Source organism: Cricetulus griseus (genome assembly GCF_003668045.3).
Source record: "Cricetulus griseus strain 17A/GY chromosome 1 unlocalized genomic scaffold, alternate assembly CriGri-PICRH-1.0 chr1_0, whole genome shotgun sequence".
NCBI classification, from domain to species: Eukaryota; Metazoa; Chordata; class Mammalia; order Rodentia; family Cricetidae; genus Cricetulus; species Cricetulus griseus.
The window spans coordinates 210,651,478-210,672,962 of NW_023276806.1; the positions used below are offsets into that span (position 1 = coordinate 210,651,478).

The following is a 21,485-nucleotide window of genomic DNA, read 5'->3' on the forward strand; positions in this document are numbered from 1 at the left end:
CAGACCCTGAAAGAATTTAAATTTCCTAGCCTCCTTACAAACTTAAGACTGGCCCACACAAGTTTGGGTGGGCTCTCTGATGTCTTGGAAGCTGATCCTGACCCTGATATTTTTGCTATGTGGGAGAACTTTCTCTTTAAAATAAAAAAATATTGCATTGTGTTTAATGTAGTCAGATAATTCACTTAAAGAGGTGAACAGAAATGCAGACTAGAGTACACAGAGTATTAAGTGGATACCATCTTCACCTAGAAATTTCCACTCAATTTCCCAGTACTCTCCGAGTAAACTACTATAAAGTATATATATGATCATATTACTACTTTAGGGTATATGGATGACCATATAACTTGTAGTCAGGAAATATAAACGTAATGTTATATATACAGATACAGGTAGATATAAATATCTGTATCGTGATATATATATATATATCATGATATATATATATATATATATAATTGTTTGTGTTATATATATATAACACATGATATATATATATCATCATGATATATATATATATATATATATATATATATATAATTTTCCATTCCAGTTGTGTATTTACTATACTAGATGGGAAAACTCTCTCAGAGTCTTATGATAATGAACCCCAGCAGCTCCAATAATCTGTATCATTCCCACTGTTTTAGATGCTGCAATGTGGGGATCTCAAGCTACTATCTACACACAGGCAGAGGCAAGCACAAAGTAGCAAACACCAGATATAATATATTGAGTAGGTACAGTACAGCAGGAAGATTCAACACAGAACCCAGATGGAACTCACAGGCAGATAAAGCCCCAGCTTTGTCCCTTATTGGGTGTGTTAACAGGAACAAACACCCACATCTCTACTTCCCTACATCTCTACTTCTCTACATGGAAATTTGTAAAAAGCCTCCAAAGCTTTTATTGGCGCTACCCCTCTGAGTTTGACATGAACCATTTCAGGTTTTCATCCTCATGGCCACACTCAGGCCGTGATCTCACCTAAGATGGTTCCAACTTAACACCTTAAAACCATATTTTCCATTATATTCAACCTTATCTTCCTATCCATCTACAACAGCTAGTCTTCTCTTGATTCTTAAAGAGCAGAAACCTTTCTGGAATATTAACCTTTGCTTTTTAGTTGTAATTCTCTGAATGTCTTCTTTCTGCTACACCCGTGGCTCATCACTTTCTACCCTCTGTTGATAAGTCCTTAAACGTTTTGTCCCATTGTCCTTGCATAACAACTAACTTTTGTTCAAACTCCAACCCCTGGCATCATTCCCAGCACTGGTTGTTTTATCCCATCCCTCTGGCTGATGGCAACTCACCAAACAATGAATCTGTTGGATAATGTCAAGTGGTTCACATCTGTAATCTCAGAACTCAAGAGGCTAAGGCAGGAGAGTTGCTGTGAGTCTGAAGTTAGCCTTGGCTACATAGTGAATTCTAAATCAGAACCCAATGAGAGATGAGAGAGGGAGACTCAGAGAACTCCACTTCCTCCTTCTTCCTTCCTGCACTCCTACACAACATAATCTAGAACACACATCTTCCTTTCTTGTTTCTTGTTGTGATTGACATGATAGTCTTATCATTAGTCTGTGATGACTTCATCCTTCCCATTTTCATTTATTTTCCAATGTACTAAAAATATCATTACAAAATAAATTCGCATTTAAAAAAGAAGCATAAACCTGATCGGGTCATAACTCCACCATCATCAGCCTTCGTTTAACAAATTCTTTCCCTCTCATGTCCAAAGCCTTGGGTTTGTAACACACACACACACACACACACACACACACACACACACACACACACACACACTACTACTACTACTACTACTACTACTACTACTACTGTGTGGGGGGCGAGATCCTGCTTCAGTTTTGGTAGAATCACACACACGACTTCCTCTGGAAAGCTCTCTCTAATGCCCTCTCCCACGTGAAGAATTGGATTTCTCCTACATGTACAGACACCAGCCCTGCAGTTGTCCCTGTGGTGCTGCTAACACAAACAATCATCTCAGGGGAAACTGTCTGTCCCTCCCATAAGATCATAAATTTCACATGCAGAAGACATACTTTCATTGATCTTGATGAATCCCCAATAGAAACCCAGTAGCAAACTAAACACTCAGTCATAATTCACTTGTTGCTCAGTTTTCAAAGTTGTATTTTAATTCCTAATTGCAAAAGTTTAATATAAAAACACAGTCTACAAAAAAAGCAAATAATTTCTGTACAAGTTCTCAGAATGTTCAGATCCAGGAAGTTTGAGGTTGGAGAACTAAAATTATCTAGACCACAGCATCTGTGGTCTTGATAATTAAATGTTATTTATTTCTTCAAAGGTTAACATTTTTTAGATGATCTCTATGATAATTCCCAGGCCTCAGTTCTTCTTAGAGGCTTGAAAAATTTACCAATGAGAAGGGAGCAAACCTAGTGTCCTTGGGAGCCCTTATTCCTTACCTGCACTCCAGTTCAACCTCATCTCGGGCCAGGAAGAACTTGAACATTTCTGGCCAACAAAAGTATGACATGTATACCAAACTAGTGAGGTTGGCAGAATTTTAATTTTTAAGGAAAATCAAGAATTTTATATTTCTTAATAAAATGTATGTTAGGGAAATATACAAACGTACTAGGCAGAATGAACATGTTCACAAACTGGATTTAACCATAAGGTTTCCAGTTTGTTACCATATTTCACTCTTTCACATGACTGATGTCCAATTTTATTTAAAGCAACATCCAAGGAGAACACTGGATGTTAGTAACAGGAATCTTCAAAAGTCCTTTTCATCCTGATAACCAGGAGCTCTGTGGTGGTCAGTTTTGATTGTCACCTTGACAAAGTCTAGAATCACCTGAGAAGGTGGTCTCAATGAGAGACTGCCTATAATCGGTTCGCCTGTGGATGAGTCTGGGTTGGGGGTGTCTTGATTACTTTAATTGAGATGGTGAGACCTACCCACTATGGGCAGCATCATTCTCTAGGCAAGGGCTCTTGAATTGTGTAAGAGTGAGGAAAGCAATTGCAGAACTAGCATACAGGCATTAATTCAGGTCCTGTGCTCCTGACTATAAATATGACTAGCTGCTTCAGTTTCCTGCCACCTTCAATTCCACACCATGCTGTACTGCAACCTGAAACTGAGAGGCAAATAACCCTTCCCTGCCCAAATAAAAGTTTGATGTGGACCAAAAGCCAAATACCCTACTATATAATGAGGAACATATATAAATAAACTAGACCAAACATAGCAGTATAAGAGCAATAATGACAATTATATTTTGCATAACACAGAGAACTTTACAGCCAGACAGTCTTCACAGAAACAACTATGAGTTATTATCCTACAATTACCTAAAGAGGTAGTTTCTCAACCTTCCTAATGTTGGTACCCTTTAATACTGTTCTTCAAGTTGTGGTGACCGCCAACCCTAAAATTATTTTGTTGTGACTTCATAACATAATTTTGCTACTGTTATGAACCGTAATGTACATATCTGGTATTCAGGATGTCTGACATCCAATTCCTGTGAAAGGGTTAAGCCCCCAAAAGAGTTGTGACCCACAGGTTGAAAACCACTGATTTAGAAAAAGAAAAAGAAGTGTAGCTTGGAGAAAGATAAAGAGGCATATATACAAACATCTGTTTCCATAAGTGCAACACAATCTGTTTTAGACTCTGTATAATGGTTTATAAATATCTTGCCATTATATAACACATTAAAATTCATAACCAACTGGATGCAGGCAACTGTGGCCATTGACACCAGGGATCTCAGAAGACTTAGTCTCTGTATCTTAGTGCTTCCAAGCATTTAGCTCAATGGAATCATGATGAATAAGAAAAGTATCTTAAAATTCATAGCTGTGCTCAAGAATAATGCTAATAATGCACACTGATGAACTCACACCATCAGTTCCTCCCTTAGCCGTGTGCAAACTAATTCTCAGTGGAACACAGAAGAGGTTAACATAGTAGAACATCAAAAAATGAATCACGATTACACACCCAACCTGGAAACCAAACCATTTGCTTGATTTTGTAAAAGTTAATTATTAAATGTTTTGATCTAGTACGATAAGAAAAGCAGCTGTGCTAATGGGTGAAAACACTTGGTCAGCACAGTGAAAAACAAAGAATCTGCCCAGTGCCGAAGTAGATGAGAAAGGGACACAGAGCAACTCAAAAGTCAGAATGACTTGAGCCCAATAATTATCAGAGACATGAAGGAGCATGAAGTGTTGGGCAATGCATGAGGGCACTAAAAAGCATGCTTATTTACTTAATTCTTTAATTGATTTCTTCATTTATTACAGCCTAGCCTGGTTTCCCTTCTCTCCTCTCCCCCCCAATCCACTGTTCCTCCATTTCTGTTTAGGAAAGAGGCAGGTCTGCCACACAAGTATCAACAAAACTTTTTTTTAAGCTACATCAACTGGTCCTTGCTAGGTACCACGTTAATGGGGGATAATTTTTAGTTTCATATAAACTGAACTCTTGAAAGCCAAATAGTAGTTGTTGAATGTGCATTCAAACAAGAGAGCTTCGGAAAACACTTAAATCAAAACCTCTTCAGACTCTGTCTTTACCATGGAAATAAGAAGTGCTCTAAGTGTATGACAGTATGCCCAAGTACCTGCCTTTCTTTCAGAGTTTTCCACACAGGCAGAATCCCCTGGAGTGATAGAATGGTGTTCATTAAGGGTGATCAGCTTGAAGTTGGCAGAGGCTCAGAAAAGAAATAATATAGTTCCTAACAGCCTGTTGATAGGGAGAGGAGATTCAGATGATGCCAAGAGCAAGACTTCAAGTAGGAGGATGAGTGGAAAGGTGAGGAGCTGGGGCTCCAGCACCATAGGGCAGGGCGGGTGAGTGTGAACTAGAGTGTGGCTTGCATTCTCCTCCCAATTAAGTGCTTACTATTATGAGAGCTAAAAACTCTTCAAAATGAATAAATGGGTTAAACAGAATGGGGATTACCATTTAAGTAGAGCATTCTAACTTTGCTGCAGATCATGGGAATTCTAGAAAATCACAAAGGAGAGAATTAGCTGAACCAAACAGTGTGATTTAATGGGAAATTTATTTTAGAAAAGAAGCCAAGGAAAATTTCTGGAGTGCAGTAATTTAGAATTAGAGGCATTTGTGTACAGAGCAATGTCCATGGATAAAGTTAAGTAATAGGAATGTTCAGAAAGGCCTAGAAAAATCTGCCACAGAGACCTCAGGCACTTTATAAAGAGTAACAAAGAAAAATGGAAGTGATTTACGGAAAATAACCAGATAGTAGAATTTGACCTAAATTAAACCAAAACATTACTTATACATGCTGCCTGCCTGTCAGTAGAGGAACACATGTGCATACATGTACATTCACATATAAGTGAATATACACAAATACAAACGTGGACATATATATATATATATATATATATATATATATATATATTCTTTCCTACCTCAGAAATCACCCCAAGATCATTCCTTTTATAGTATAATTAAAACATGCAATGTTGCCCATTACTGTTATTGATTTGTGTGTATAATGGATTGAACAGAAAAATTAATATTAACTAACATGGCACTTCACTGCAATGTATATTTCATGAAGTCAGGAAAATGATAATTATTAAAAACACTAGGTATAGCTTCACATTATACCCCACACCAAACATGCTCTTCTAAGGGGAAAAACCAAATTCTCAGCCCATGATTGCAGAAAAAGAAGTTTTTGTAAAGTCTGAAATTTAAAATATATCCCAGAAATTAGATTACATAACAAAATATTGTCTCAGAATATAAATACTTTTTAAGCATTTTAAAGGATCTCTTTTTTAAAAAACCCATAAAATAGAAACATTCCAATTATAAAATTTCCTCAGAAAACCTCTATTGTGCTTTTAATTCTTTGCTAATTTAAGGTTTTGTTTTTGTTTTTTTTAACAAGCTTAATTGGGTAGAGCTCTCTCTCTCTCTCTCTCTCTCTCTCTCTCTCTCTCTCTCTCTCTCTCTCTCCCTCTCTCTCTCTTTTCATTTAAATTTCATAAGAAAGAGATTCACAAGGCACATTCCCTCACTAGACTCTGTGTGGCCTATTTATTTAAAATGCTTCATTCCATATGGATTTCTTCTCCTTTATTTATTACATCCAGGAAGAATTTTCTCTAATAAGTTAGCAACTCAGATTTGAATTGCAAGCCTTCAAATCACAGTATCACACATGCCACCTGCCACAAATCTTCTAGAAGCACCAAAGAACACAGAGAAGCTCAAATTTCCATGTGGCCCAGGCGCCAACTCTGTGTGAGCCACAACCAGGTGGTCCAGAGAGGTCAAGGTTAAAGTTCATGGAATAATTTAGAAACAGATCTCAGCTTGGATCTCATTATGAAGCCTGAGAATACACCCTCTAATTAGAATGCAATTTCCAAAGCAGCCACTCCCTTGACTTTCCAGGGCTAAGTTTCATTCTCAGCAATGAAAAGTAAAAACAACCTCTTCACATTGCCAGATGTCCATTATAAAGTCTGCCTTAAATATCCAATAAAGAAGGCAACAGGCATCCTGGACAATGAAGACAACAGGAGAGCCATCAGGAACCACTCTCAAGAACAGATAAAGAAAACTCAGTCGGATTCCACAGTTACTCTCTGTGCTTGTGACTTTTGCAGCTCAGCTATCCCATGGAAGATTGGAAAAAACAGTAGGTTGTGGTTTGAAACGGTTCCCACACCCGTCCTCTTTTCTTTCTGATGACCTCTCTCTCCATCCATCAACCCTTGCACCTCAGTGGGATCTCTCACACATCAGTTCTATGGAAGCCAGCTGTCCTGTTCTTCCACGGTGCTCAGGGAGCCACACAGGACTCCTGGAACAGGACTGAGCCAGAACTGACTCACCGCAGACATTCCCTTCCAGCCCTGTGGAGTTCTGAGCCACCGGCTCCTTTCCCATGTCCTATTGTTATTACAAAAGACCAGCTGAGCCTCCGAATGTGCTGAAGGGTAAAGCAAGAAGAAAACACCCTTCTCCCCTAAAGTAGGAGGCAGACTTTGAACTAGGCAGAAATGGCTGAGGACTCTGCTGTGGAAGGCCAGGAAGGAAAGGCAGAGATCTACATAGAGTTCAAAATCAGCACATGCTGCTACAATAGAAAACTTCTCGATGCTGTCTAGAATGGAGTCATGTTTAAAATGCTACATGTTGTTCTACTTCAAATGTTTCTTATACATCCAACAAGACAGCCTTCATCTAGAAAAGTGTGACTGGGAAAATAGCAGAAATAAGGTTTTGGAATTTTTGATCTTCATTAAAAGTCAGCTGCTCACCCCCAAGTATTTGGAATTGTTTGCCAGCCTGGGTTTCCAGTGACATTACAGGCCATGACCATTATTTTCCCATATCTATTTATCTGCCAAATGTCCCAGCAGCACTCTCATAGGAGGTGATAGATCTCCAGATCGCCACATTCTTTCTGTGAACCTACACATTTGTTCCCAGATGCTCCAGTGTCCCATGGCACACACGGCATCATTATCTCAGTAAGGAAACTATTTCCTGCAGTATGTCCACTTAACCAGCAAAGACAATGGAAAGAATAATTCACTTTAAATCTTGCCTTTTGAACAATATAAATTCTGTGTCTAACTGTTTCAAACCAATTCTCCAAATCCTTATGCAACACTACATTTTGGGTTTTGTCTTAAGTGATCTTCTTTACCTTTTTCTGTGTGGGCTTTAACAAAGATTAGAGAAATAAATCAATTAAATGGAACACGTACAATTCTGTTTCTACACAAAGAGAAAAAAGGGGGTACTACACAGTTCCCCAATAAGTGGAGTTTCAATTCTCTCCTATGTACCTTAGTGCAAAATCTAGTTGCTAGGAAATCACAGACAAAATACACCAGCATATCATTAAATGTTACTTTTTCCAATTTTAGAGTCAATATTTTGATAAAAAAAGATGGCCAATATATGTTCAGGGATAACTGTTTACTTGAAATACTGTTTATTTGATTTTTTGGAAAAGGCTATATAAATCCTGTTCATCATTAATTTCCGGGTTACATTTCCTTCCTTCCCATTCCCTTCTCCAAAACAATAGAATCTTAATCTAAATTTAAAAGAACAAAAACTCATTTTAAGAGCCTTTTTTAAACAGAAAACCATAAATGTCCATCAATATTTTTACTTTACTATTATTGTTAATATTCTGGTACGTTGGTCTGTTTTTAGTGTTCAGTCAGGGTTGGGTATTCTAGAGAAAAAAAAAGAATGTAAAAAATTTTGAAAAAAATGTAAACAAAAGGAATCTATATTACGAATTGTCTAGAGTGGTGTATTAAATTTAAATTAGATAGTGCAACACTTGAATCCAAGAGATGTATTCTCTGTCCACTGTACCAAATTAATAATGAGACGAAATAAATCCTGAACAAGATTCCAAAAGATTTCCTTCTGTGTTTTTTCATGTGTGGCCCTTTACACTCACTCCTTTGATAACTTCTTTCCATGGCAAATTCACTTTGAACAATCTCAGGAGTCTAGGGGATTAGACATAAGTTCCATAGGCTCTAAGGCAGAAGTTCACAAAAAAGTCACATTCTGATCACTATCTAAAAGATTTCAGCATTTCAGAACATTCTCAGAGTGAAATAAATATGCCAGTGCATTAGAAATGCTGTATAAAGCAAGCCTGGGGGCTGGTATCACAAAGACACAAATAGTAACATGAAAATAGTTTTGGCTGCCAAATGAACAGAGACCTCAAGAGCATTGTCCTTTAGATGTCATTTGGTTTTCTTAGGGTCACAGTCCAACATATACTTAAGGATAACCTGATTTCCACTGCGTTCTTACTAGAGAAAGAGCTAACTTTGACTAAATCTAAATATAACAGTAGGGTATGACGTTACAGGTCAGTTCTTCCATTTTAAAAGAAATATGGGAGCTTTTAGAGCATTTACATCCCAGTTTTAACTCTGATGTTTTAGTACCAGGAAAAACACATTCAGATTTATAGATGTGTAGCAAAATAACTTGGAAAGACAGCTGAAGGTTTATCATAGTCATATCTCTGAGTCACTCAAATTTTCAATTATGATACTTACTTCTGACGAGTTCACCATCTGAAGGATTTTCCCAAACAGACTGGTCCCTCATCAGTCCATACTTGGAGTGGCTACTGGTAGCTTGACTTATATCATTCTCAGTATGGTCCTCATGGCATTTGTCTGAAAAAGATTAAACATTTATTATCATTTGATGAATGTTATATGTGTTTATGTATTATTTCTTTTCATTTTTTGTTTGTTTGTTTTTGGTTTGTTTGAGACAGTAGCTCATACAACAGAGGCCTGGAATTCACTATGTGGTAAATGATGAACTCCTGACCTTGCTACCTCCACCCCCCAACTGCTGGAATCACATGGGTGCACCACCAAATATGGATTAAATTTTTCTTACTGCTTCCAAGTCTGTCATGGCTTAAGGAAATATAATTATACCACTATTGACTATTGCATATGTTATTGGCTCAATAACATTTGCTGAACACCCACTATCTTTTCGTCATCAAAGAAAGGCTCACAATAAACGAAAATCTGTCAAGGTTGTAGTAAATAAATTTTAGCATGGCAAGTGATCTCTCATCATAGAGAAATGTAGAAAGGTTACATCAAGGATAAGGGTGACTCCGTAAGAGATAGGGGGCAGGTGAGACAGAAAAAGCATCAAAGGAGAAGCGACTACAAATGATTGATGGAGATGAAAGCCAGACCACAGCTGAATGGGAAGTGGCTGGGCAGTCAGCATATAGGAAACAAGTACAGAGTCCTCTCTGTAGAAAACTGGAGGAAAAAGTCAAAGAGTGCACAATGCTTCCTCAGAGATGGAAGTACTAAGGATGAGAGGTTGATGTGTAGGATTGAGAGTCCTCGGGTGGAAAGATAACATGTAAGGAAATGGGATGTCTTGTTGGGAGCAGAAGTCAAGCAACACACAAGCTATAACACAAGGTAGAATGCATGCCATGAAAGGTCCAGGAGAACTAAAGGGGTTCAAAAGAAAGGGGAAAAAATCTCATCAGGATTCAGAGATCAAGAAGGACTCTTTAGAGAAAGGAGCACATTGGATGGTTTCTAAAAGATTAGAAGAACTTCAAAAGTCACATGGGAGAAAGCTGGAAGAACAGCATGAGAAAACTCCAAAACACTTGGCCAAAAGTCCCAAAGCTGGGCTATGAAGTGCTTTCAGAGGGACAGGAGGTAAGACTGTAAAGTTCTCATGAAGCCGTAACATGGATATTTGAATGCCAACATGGGAAGTCTGGATGTAATTCAAAAACAAGATGAACAAATCAAAGTAACCATTGAAGCTTTATGAAATGCCTAAGCAAAGCTATGTATTAAGAAGAGTCATAAACAGTTACATCTGCATTTCTCAATCCAAGTTGGGTGGAGAACATTTTAGAAAAAGCAGATTCCTAGGCCACAATAAATAATTCTATTTCATCAAAGTGATAAGGATCTATCCTCAGGGTGATCCACGGTTTCTATGTCCTTCAAATGTTCACTTAATATCTGAGGAGGGTTCTAAGAAAAGAATGAAGAAGAGGAGAAAAAACCAGGGGTCAGACAGAGACAAAGAGTGACAAAGAACCAAGACTTTTGCATCTGAATGCTAACTGCCTCATAGGTTCACATGTGTGAAGATATACGTTGATGGGGCTATATGAAAAGGCTCTGGAAACATTATGAAATGGTATGCGGTTGAGACTCATTGGAGGAAATAGGTAACTTGAGGCTTCATAGCATGTCCCACCTGCCATTCACTCTTTGCTTCCTGAGTGCAGATGAAATGTAAGTGGGCAGCTTCCTGTTTCTGCCAGAGGGCCTACTCTGCCTGCTACCATGTAGTCCACGCCATGTGGGACTGTATTTCTACAAAAGAAACCTTTTCTCCCTTAAGACGTCTTTGTCAGGGTACTGTATCATAGCAACAGAAAAGGAACTATCACAGACTCTGAACGGGAGACTTAGCAAAGTTCAAATAGACACAGATGAGGGCTTAACAGGATGACATCATAGAAAAGGTAGCAGATGTGAGAAGCTAAGTAAGATATGCACAGATAAATAGATGTGGTTGGGTAATTTTTCATCTGAGTTTGATGGTAAAAGATTGGAAAAATGGCAGAATAATATATTCATTATATACATAGAATACATATGGTGTATTCAAATGTTTGGTCATTTCACTGGGTGATGTTCGTACCTTAAAAGATAACACATTTCCCAACCTTCATGCAGTTCATAGTCTAGGTGACAAGTTCAATACAGAGTATCTGAATGTGCAAAGTGCAAAGAAAGGTATAGCTAGTCTGCAGGAAGTGGATGAAGTCCTGAGTAAATGTGTATTGTGGGACATGAACCAGCCATGTCAAGAACCAAAGCCTCAGTCCCATGGGGAATTGGCACATTCCACACCAGGTGAGGCTCAGAGAGATCGAGAAGCCGACCTCTGGTCCAAGAGTGAAGGTTTACAGGTCTGCAGTAATATATGACATATTTTCCCCCTTTACAACCTAAAGACTGCTCTCCGAGAAAGACTGCCTTTCGTGAGATTAGCTACACCTGCCTCCATGATTCAGCTGTTTACCATTAACCTGCCTCCATGCTCAACCATCTGTGATAGACACAGGCTTCCAGGATACTGTGGCTTCTCCATCAAAAAGCCCAGGACCTGGATCCTGGCTGTTCTGTGCCCATGTGTTTTGTCTTTTCTTCATTCTCTTGCTGCCCTAATCAGGTCAATCCCTGGACTCATGCTGGACCCACACACTAGGCATCTTCTTAAACTTCCACTGTTGAAGCATTTCCAATCACTGAGCTCATCAGAAAGGAGAATCTATTTAAAAAGAGTCTGTACCATTGGGAAGCAGTCAGAGAAACTACATGATGTCAAGCTATGGAGGCAGACAAAAAAGACTCACATAGATTTTAGTCAGTCTTTATAACATTTATAGTTGAAGAAGCAAACATCTACACATGAAAGCAATTCTCATGTATCATAGAGACTTCACAACAAATTAATATTTCTGCCACAAAACATATTTCAACACATGAAAAGTAGATAGATATATAAATTCAGGCCTAAAACCAGAGGCTAACATTGCTACAAAAAAATAAAAAGGGCCTTCAATGCTAAACATTTTTAGACTGCAAAACCATATTCAAACATCAGTAAAATATAAATTAAAAGCATGTTAAACCAATATGTTCTAGATTTATGTAACATTTACTCAGCATTATCACAGGGAAAATGTAATCTTCATGAGATGTGTTAGTTTCAATTAAAATCTTAACTTTCTTAAACAACTCCAGAATTCTTCACTGCTATAGTCAACTCAGGCCTTTTGGAGATTATCAGTAAAAAAAGATTTTCTACAATCTCACTAGTATACATGAACTGGCTTATCAGCAGTCCTACATACTCATACTGTTACGTAGCAGACTGCCGCCAGGTGTCATGCTAGTAGGCTTGATTCAATTAGTAACTTTAATTGAAGCTGAATGAAATTAATTATATAATTTTGAGCTGTTCAAGTTTAATTCCATTAGAATTAATTCATGAAACCAAGGCATTATGAAGCATTGCTGACTAAAAGAAAATAGGTACGAATAAAGCCTCTAGACACACTTGACGCATATTTGAATCCTGTCCAATATTCGAGAGCTAAGCACAGACCCTCTCGACTCCTTGCTGAATAAATGGCAATGCCACGTAGTCCATATACACTTGGATTTACAATGATGTAACCTACTGCCAAGTGGTGGGGGGCAGAGGAGGGTGGCGGCGCAGTAGAGTTCTTCCTACCCCAAATTCTTGTTAGGAGATAGTTTATTGTGCTTTTTTAGAAAGGAGTTTTCTTATCTGGAAATTCTAGACTGAGATGATCCCAAACGTCCTGAAGTTAAAAAAGGAAAAGAGAAATTACCACTCTGTGTCTCCTGATACAGGGAATAAATTCTGTGCAGTTCCCATGACATCACAATTACCAGCATATCCAACTTTGCCTTCTTTGTAAACTAAATCTCTTGCCTTGAATGCTGGTCCCAAGTGTGTCCTGTGATGATCCATTGCACCCAATCCATGCACAGCAAGGCCCAGTTAAGGTTCCCCGTGAAATCTTAAGTTGTCTTCAGCTAATACTTCACTTGGATAAACTAAAGTTCTGTGGTTGCTTGTCTGCTCCAGGCCCAGCTAATGCATGCACACCATTAGTTTACATTTCCTCAGCTTAATGGAAGGCCTTGTAAATAGTGGGTATGGCAGGCATCACTGAAGAAATAGAAGGATGGGTGAGAGAGAGAGAGGGACTCACTGGCAGATCTGTGTCAGGGGGAGCAACATTCCAACAGAATCGGCCTTTTCAACTGGCTGTGGCAGCCTCTCTTCCTTAAAGTGATAAAATACCTAATAGCAGATGACTGGATCAGTGTAGGTTTGCTGTGCCACTTCTGCCTTGGAAAGCCAAGGGTTCAATCCATTGTATTCTGGACATATGAAGATTTGTGATAGCAATTGAGCTGCTACGTGTGGGCCTATTACGTAGACCATCAGCACCAAGTGATTTCCCTAGCAGAAGACCGAGTTTGTATTTAGCCGTAAGATTTAACAAGTACAATCAATGGGCTCTACTTCTCCGTGTAGTGGATTATTCTCCTGTGCAGTGGCTCTTGGTTTTGGTGCTGAGTCAGAACCATGTAGGGAACTCTGGCCACATTCAGATGCATAGACCCCAACCTTAGAGGATCTGGTCCAGGTGGCCTTGGTGGATGGAAGGTCGGTATCAAAATGAAATGTGGCCAAGCTGGGCAGATAAGAAAATTCTTACCTTACGAGTCATCTCTTCACAAGATTCCAAGGAATCAAAAAATCAAAGTTTATGTAATCATCTAATTAACACATCTCAGGCTGGAGAAATGGCTCAGAGGTTAAGAACACTGGCTGCTCTTTCAGAGAACCCAGATTAAATTCCCAGCACTCACATGTCAGCTCACAGCTGCCTGTGACTCCAGTTCCAGGGGATCTGACAGCCTCACGCCAATTCACATAAAATAAAATTAAATAATTAACACATCTGTATTTAGTTATACTTCCTTGTCAGGACAAGTGTGAAAATACAAACTTTGAATGATTCATAATATCAATCAGTTCTACTGATAAAGTAAATATATTTTAGATACCATAAATTGAAAGCCTTTTAAAACTAAGATGAGCCAAAGGATTGAGGTATACTTGTGGATGTGCCCTGCTATTTAGTGTTCCTCCTCTGCACGGAGAAATGAAAAACAATCTTTGGATAAGCAAGAAGACCATGTCTGGACAACAAATTTCTCAGCCAGGGAGACCAAGCACATCACATGAAACAATCAAGCCCCAACAAAACAGAAGGCAGTGGAAACTGTCCAGGGTCAGACTTCTGGCTCCAAAGCTGACAGCTGTGTGAGCAGGGCAAGGCCCTAGTCTCCTCCTCCTCTGTGTGGGGAAATGCAGGGGTTGTGCTGCCAAGGCCTTCTAGAACGCAGACTGTGTGACTCTGCACAAGGGTGAATTTCACAATAGAGCCCAAATATCCCATACACTCTAAAAGATGTCCACTGGAACAAATGTCAGAGAAGACTTTATAGACACTGGATTTGAGTTAATTCTTAGAAAAAGTGACAAGCATGAATTAAGTTAAAGAAAAGGTCAAAGGGGAAAAAATAAAGTCCTACATGATCAATTTAAGTACACTATTTCTGCCTCCAAAATAACTATCTATCTAACATGATCATGATCGATGCCCTGTTATGTGTTTGTTTCTTTTCTAAAGTTCAGCAGCTCCCCTCCAATCTTGATTGTTTCTGCTGAGGGAGAATGGGAAAAATTCAAGTAACTAGAATTTCTGTTTAATTTAAAATTCTGAAACATTTTATCTAGCTGGTATGGAAATTTTGAATCATGATAGTGTTACTTAACTCAGTCAGTTGAGGAAATCAAATAATTAATTAGTAATAAGAAAGAAAAATTAACAACAAGAAAGAAACATCAAGGACATTAAATGAACTGGGTAATAATTCAGGTAAAATTTATATATGTCATAAAACGGCCACTTGCTTGATATGTGGTTGTTGTTCGGTATTATTTTTTAAAGAGAAAGATAAAAATGTTTTGCGTTGTTTAACGAAAAAAGTTAATGAATTTTCGAAATTACAGTACTGTCCTGGGAATTTCCAATGGGCTTTAATATGTAATATTTAGTTGATATTCAAAATGATCACTCATATAATTAGGAAGAAAACATCAGGTCAGTTTTACTGAAGAGAGAACAGTATGACTCAGAGTCAGACATTGAAATGGAACAGGGTGATAATGGCAGAGGTGGACAGGATCTTGTCCTCAGCTGATTCCATCAGAGAAAGCTCATTGCTCACTCAGTCTTTCTCCCGGAATGTATGGAGGGACAGCACATGTGAACACAGTCTGCTCTTAGTCTGGCAAGCCACTTAGTTGCTCTTTATTTTGAACATGAATATGTCATCAAGCAATCTACACCTAGTTTGAGTTCTGTCTTTTGTAGACAGAAGTAGTGAGCTCAACCCCTTCTATTAGACAATTACCAAAACTATTAAAGAGGGATTGTTTCCATCAGGTTTTTTTTTTTTTTTTGCCCCTGAAACAAAACAAAATTATACTTTATTTTTTAAGCTTCCTCATTTTCTTATAGTCAGTTTGCCCCAATCTCCCATTTTATGACTTAGAGCCCACAAATATCATCAGACCATCCGTGCTCATGGACTTGGGCCTTTCTAGTGGGAAACTTAGGGCTCAGCTCCAGATGAGTTGTGCCAGCACACTCAGTACCCTCGACACTCCAAACAGGACTGTGTAGTAATTCATCTCCGCCATGCCATAGTACTGGAACAGCACACCACTGTGAGTGAGCATCCACATTGGGCCAAGGATTCTGCTCTAAGAGGATGTTGGACACAATCTTGTACAGTTGAGCAACCAGCTTAAATAAGGGGTCGTTAGGCAGATGCTTCAGAAACTCCCCCTGACAGGAATATCGTGGGTCAGTCTTCCTTAGTACCGCTTGACCAGATCCTGGGACAACCCGTCCTGAGTTGAGTGTATTCCAGATGTTGTCTAGGAATTTCTCATCTGACACGTCTTTGCCGACTTCCTTCTGCAGCTGTGTTAGCCAGACAAGCACTTCCTGATTTGCCAGCCCATGCAGAGGCCCTGCGAGCCCATTCATGGCTGCTACAAAGGACAGGTAAGGGTCTGAAAGGGTGCTGCCCACCAAGTGGCTGGTGTGGGCACTCACATTGCCACCCTCGTGGTCACTGTGGATGGTGAAGTACAAATGCATAAGCTCAGTGAACTGTGGTTCAGTATAGCCTAACATGTTGGTAAAATTGTGGGAGCAGTCCAGCTTAGAGTCAATGGCCCCAATGCTGCTGCCTTCCTGGTAAAGATTCTGGTAGATTTTTGCTGCCACACAAGGGAGCTTTGCAATCAGGTCCATACAATCTTCATAAATCAACTCCCAGTATTTGGTTCGGTTGATGCCCTCTTCCTACACCCGGGAAAAATTACTTTCACTGTTGAGGGCTGTGATGGCCGTGCTGAGCTGAGACATGGAGTGCAGGTTAGTAGGAAAGTTGTCCAGCATGGTGACCACATGAGAAGGCAGAGCTGCCCTGTTGGCCCATTCTTGTGAGAGCCAAGACACCTATTACTCTGTAGGATTCTGTCCAGTTACCAGCAGCCGAAATTAGCCCTCAGGTAGGGGTTCTTCCCCACCCTTAGCCTTAGGCAGCTGTTTCTGGTATTCAGGGATACTGTGGCCTCGGAAACAGATGCCTTCATCAGGATCAAGAACGGATGTTTCATACACAAGTCCTTTCATGCCTCTCATGCCACCATACATCATGTCCACGGTGATCTGGCCCATGAAGGCTTTAATTCTGGCCTGCTCCTTGGGTATCAGATATCACTGATATCTCAGTACATCTTTCAGATTCGTGGAAGAAACACTGGCATGTTTCTTCCACGGACAGCAAGAAAAAGGCAGGATGAATTCTTGGCTCCCAAGAGCCGGGCTGCCACAGTAAGAAGAGCCATGGCAGGACCAACTCCAGGACCTGGCTGGAAGGGAGAGCGGGGAGTGAAAAGCTGCAGCTGGAACCGCAGCAGCCGCCGCTGGAACCGAGACCGAGCCAACCAGCAGACAAGGTTGGTTTCCATGTTTATATGCATCAAATATATTATTCCAATATCTGATCTTTTCCGTGTGTGTGTGTGTGTGTGTGTGTGTGTGTGTGTGTGTGAGCGTGTGTACTTGAATGTGAGTGGGTGTGCTCACCCATGTGTGTGGATGTGGACACAGAAAGATGACGTTTTCCCTACATCCTTTCTCCACTATTTATTTATTTATGTATTATTGGAGACAGGGTCTCTCACTGAACCTAAAGTTCACCATTTTGAAGGTAGTGGCTATCCAGTGACACCTGGACCCTTGCAGTGTCCACCCCCTGCAGTGCCGGGGATTCAAAAAACGTGTCCCCATGCCTATCTTTAATGTGAGTTCTGAGTATCAAAACTCGAGTCCTCATGCTCACATGGCAAGCACTTTACCACTGAGCCATCTCTCCGGCCCTAATAGCTGAATGTTTTCAATGGATAATAGTGACAAGAGAACACAGAAACTTGCTTCACAATGAACTAGGCTTAGCAAAGTTATTGTATAACCATACTTGATTAAACTTTAAGACACTATAAAGTTCTCTGCACTAGAGAAATACTCAGGAGCACAGGTTTGAGACCAGTGTGCTACACCACTGTGACCATCACTAACAGTGGGAATTCTATGAAAGTTATTCTTTGTGTCTATGCTTCATCTTTAAGATGAGAACAATAATAGTACCTAGAACATAAGGTGATATCAAACTAAACAGAAACATGTCTAGAAAGAAGTGTCCTGTTTATAGTAAGGGTTCATTCACAATAGCTGTTACTGGTTTTGGGTTTTGGATTTTATTATTTTAACATAACCAACTTCCAAAGTCCTGCTTTGAAAATATCATGGGGAAGCTGTTGAGGTCAATGTCCATTTTGTAATCCCCTTCTGAAACACCATGCAAACTACATTTGTAGACGAAATAAGGAAAAATACTGTCCTGTGAGAAGTTGTGTTACCCCCCCCCCCCGCCCCTTTGTGGACAAAGCAGTTGTAAGGGGAGGAACAAGTCAATTTTATGGACAAATTTGGATATGTGTATCAGACTTAGCAGTTGGTACTCAATACAGTCAGGGGTTTTCCTCAGCCTTTTCTAATATTCCATTTTAATCTTTTCTTTAACTGCACAATCATGTCATTTCAACTATTCTGCTGAACTAGACAAAGGTATGTGTGAATTCACAACACAATCGTCGAATATATTTTCCTCTTGTTATCTGGATGCTGTTTGCTTACTTAGTGAAAGTGTAAATAATGACAGAGTTGGAAACTATCTTTACAATTCCCTCTAGACCTTAATAAGTGTCCCAAGCACTCACATATTTATAGAAAACAGAATATAAACCTCTGTGTGTGCTGAAATTTAGGGACTTTTACAAGTTAGGCCTCATATACTTTAATTAAGTACTCCATAGTCTATAACAGATACAGTTTGCAAAAATGTTGTCACTATTTACAAACCTATATCCACATGTGCTGTATAAAACTTGTCTTGTACAACTTTACATTTTCCATTCAAACCCCAGATAATTTGTGTGTATTTTAGTTGACAAAATCCTAAGAAATTTGATTTAAAAAAACTGCTAAGAAAAATGTGGCTATATTTTTCCCAGAGGCATGTAACCTTTAAAAACAAAAAAACAAAGATAAGGCAGTTCTCAGGAAGACCTGGGGCCTGGAATTTCACTTCTCCATTGATCAAAAAAAAAAAAAAAAAAAAAAAAAAAAAAAAAAAGAGCAACCCTCAAACCTAAGGACCTTTACAGAACAAGGCAAATCCAACTTTCTTTGTCCAATCTTCTCAATGAATTACCACCTTCTTATCCAAAAACCGTGTCAAGATCACATACCCATTTTAACACAAGTATATACATAAGCTTTCATTATTTTATAAACACAAAAAGATGTAATTACAGCTAAATTATGAGTGTTTATGGACCGAATCAAATGCTTAAGTCAACTCAATGAATTCATCGTTAACCAGGATTTTGCAAACTGGCAAGAGTTTTCAGGCAGACCTAAAATGCATTCCTCCAATAGGCTTCTTAGGGAATCAGAAGTTTAACGTGTGATTACATTCAAAATGGGAAAAACAAAACAAAGCGAAAAATAAACAACTTTAAATGACAGCAACCCACACAGCCTACCTACCAGTGCCGACAAAGGGGACATAAGTGAAATGGAAAATGTTTACCAAAAAAAAAAAAATAGGAATAGTGACTAAATATGAACATTAAAAGAAGGTATAAAATGCATCAATAGCTTAAAATATATCTCAATAAATGTCCACTCTTAAAAGCAGGGAGTGGGGGAAGGTTGCTGGGGTGGTTAGAAAGAAATTTGATAAAAGGAAGAAAGCATATTGCCTTTGTCATTTTAATCTCCAGTACCATTATACTCCTAATCCAATGAAGGTACATTTAAAACATCTGACCCTGAGGCAGGGAAGCTCCTGTTTTCCAAAATTCTCAAATGATATTACTTGACCAAGAACACTCACACTACAGCCAAACATTCAAAGGTTCATGGATTGTAGCAACACTGTCTTAGATCTCCAGAATGACCCATAACACAAATTCAGATGAAAATGTTCAAAATCCCTGGGTTGTTAAATACCCAACATCCCCAAGATGCTGGCAAAGATACGGACTTTAGTCTTGCAGGAGAAAGGAACTTGCCAAAGCAGAAAACAGTAGAGAGCTACAGCTGGGAATCACTGTCCTCAAGGACCTCCTCATGTCGGCTAATGTCATCTCCTATAACTTTCACTCATTTGCTTTATTGTGTTGTTCAAAAAACTGACTAGTAAACAAGTCTAAGTAAATTGTTATCCTTGTGTTATGGGACTGCTGTGTTTTTAAAATTGTCTCCTGTTTTCTCTCCTATGATAACCACCCCCTCACCCCAGTTCATTCACTGGCTTTGTATTCAAGATGCCCAGATGGCACAACAGTATTAACCTCACCTAGAAGATGGCCTGTCGGGAACCGCTCCGTGTAACTGACTGCTGAAATCCACAGACATGCTCTCCACAGTTGCTTCCTTACTTAGCAGTCTATGAACACCATGTAGAATGAAATAAAACTCTGCCATCGGCCCCTGTGTCTACATGATGATACACACTCATCTTCAATCCTGGCAAGATCACTTTCTTTTCTTCGTTTCTCCTTTTTAAACTATTATTACTGTGTACTACTTGTACAGAATAATGGGATTCATCGTGACATTTTTATTCATGCACATAACGTACTTTAGAATCACTTTTTCAGTGGTTTTGGTTTTAAACGCTTTACTGGTAACTCCCAGTTATTTCATCAGGACCAAATTCCTTTTCTGGCTCTCTGGTCATGCAATGAACCCTTATTTGGCACTTTTACAAGAATGAAGGCCACTGGAACTCAACAATGAGCCAAAGGGGTTGTTTAATCTATAACAGCATTTCAAAGCTAAAGAGTCTGACTTTGAAGTAAATAAGTAAGAGAAGAAAGAGCAACAGAGTGGGCCATTTCAAGTTTGGTAAAGACACAAATAAAATAACGATGCATAAATTAAAAGTATATTGAAATTGATTTCTTACACTTCATTATAATTGATAGGGATTTGACTTGAAGTCAGAAGGTATAGCCTCTGCAAATTCTACACCAGAAGCTGCTCATATAATCCACTAACTCATCTTTGGGACCCTCTTGGCCCTAACTCTGGGATGTTACAATTGTTGAATTCTCCCGTAAAGCCACCAACCCATTTCTATCTAGCTCTGCAATTTTCATCATGTCTTTACCTTTCACACCTTCAGCAGCTATAGGATGACACTGTGTGGCTCTCTTATCCTAGATATGTGGGTGCCTATCTTCCTTAGCAATAGAGACTTGCTTTTCTTAAATGCCTCGGTATCTCCAGCTCTTCCTGCCTGTTTGCCCACTGAAGTCTGCATCGTGGGCAATGACAGGAACAAAATCATCACCCGAATTTTACTTCCCAGGGTTCCTCATGCCTTAAACATTAATCAGCTGCCATTCCTGCTAGTTCCAACTCCCCAGTGTCTCACAAATCTACACGCACTGCCAGGATACCTAACCTTTTCATTCCCAACCAGAAGAACTTTCCCCTCAGCAAAAATCCACACACTGTTCCTTTATCAAGAATTACCCAGAAACTGTATTTTCTATTCTCAGA

The 21,485-nt window shown here is 39.1% G+C and overlaps 1 protein-coding gene and 1 pseudogene across 3 annotated transcripts in view; both read right to left on the reverse strand.

Annotated features, from left to right (window-relative positions):
* Positions 1-21,485, reverse strand: part of Mdfic (MyoD family inhibitor domain containing) — an 86,849-nt gene that overhangs the window by 56,199 nt on the left and 9,165 nt on the right. For all 3 annotated transcript variants that reach the window (XM_027389934.2, XM_027389933.2, XM_027389932.2), the window contains one exon: positions 9,133-9,255. In XM_027389934.2, the coding sequence (XP_027245735.1) occupies positions 9,133-9,255 (123 nt within the window). The remainder of the gene's footprint in view (positions 1-9,132; positions 9,256-21,485) is intronic.
* LOC100762185 lies at positions 12,996-18,253 on the reverse strand (annotated as a pseudogene).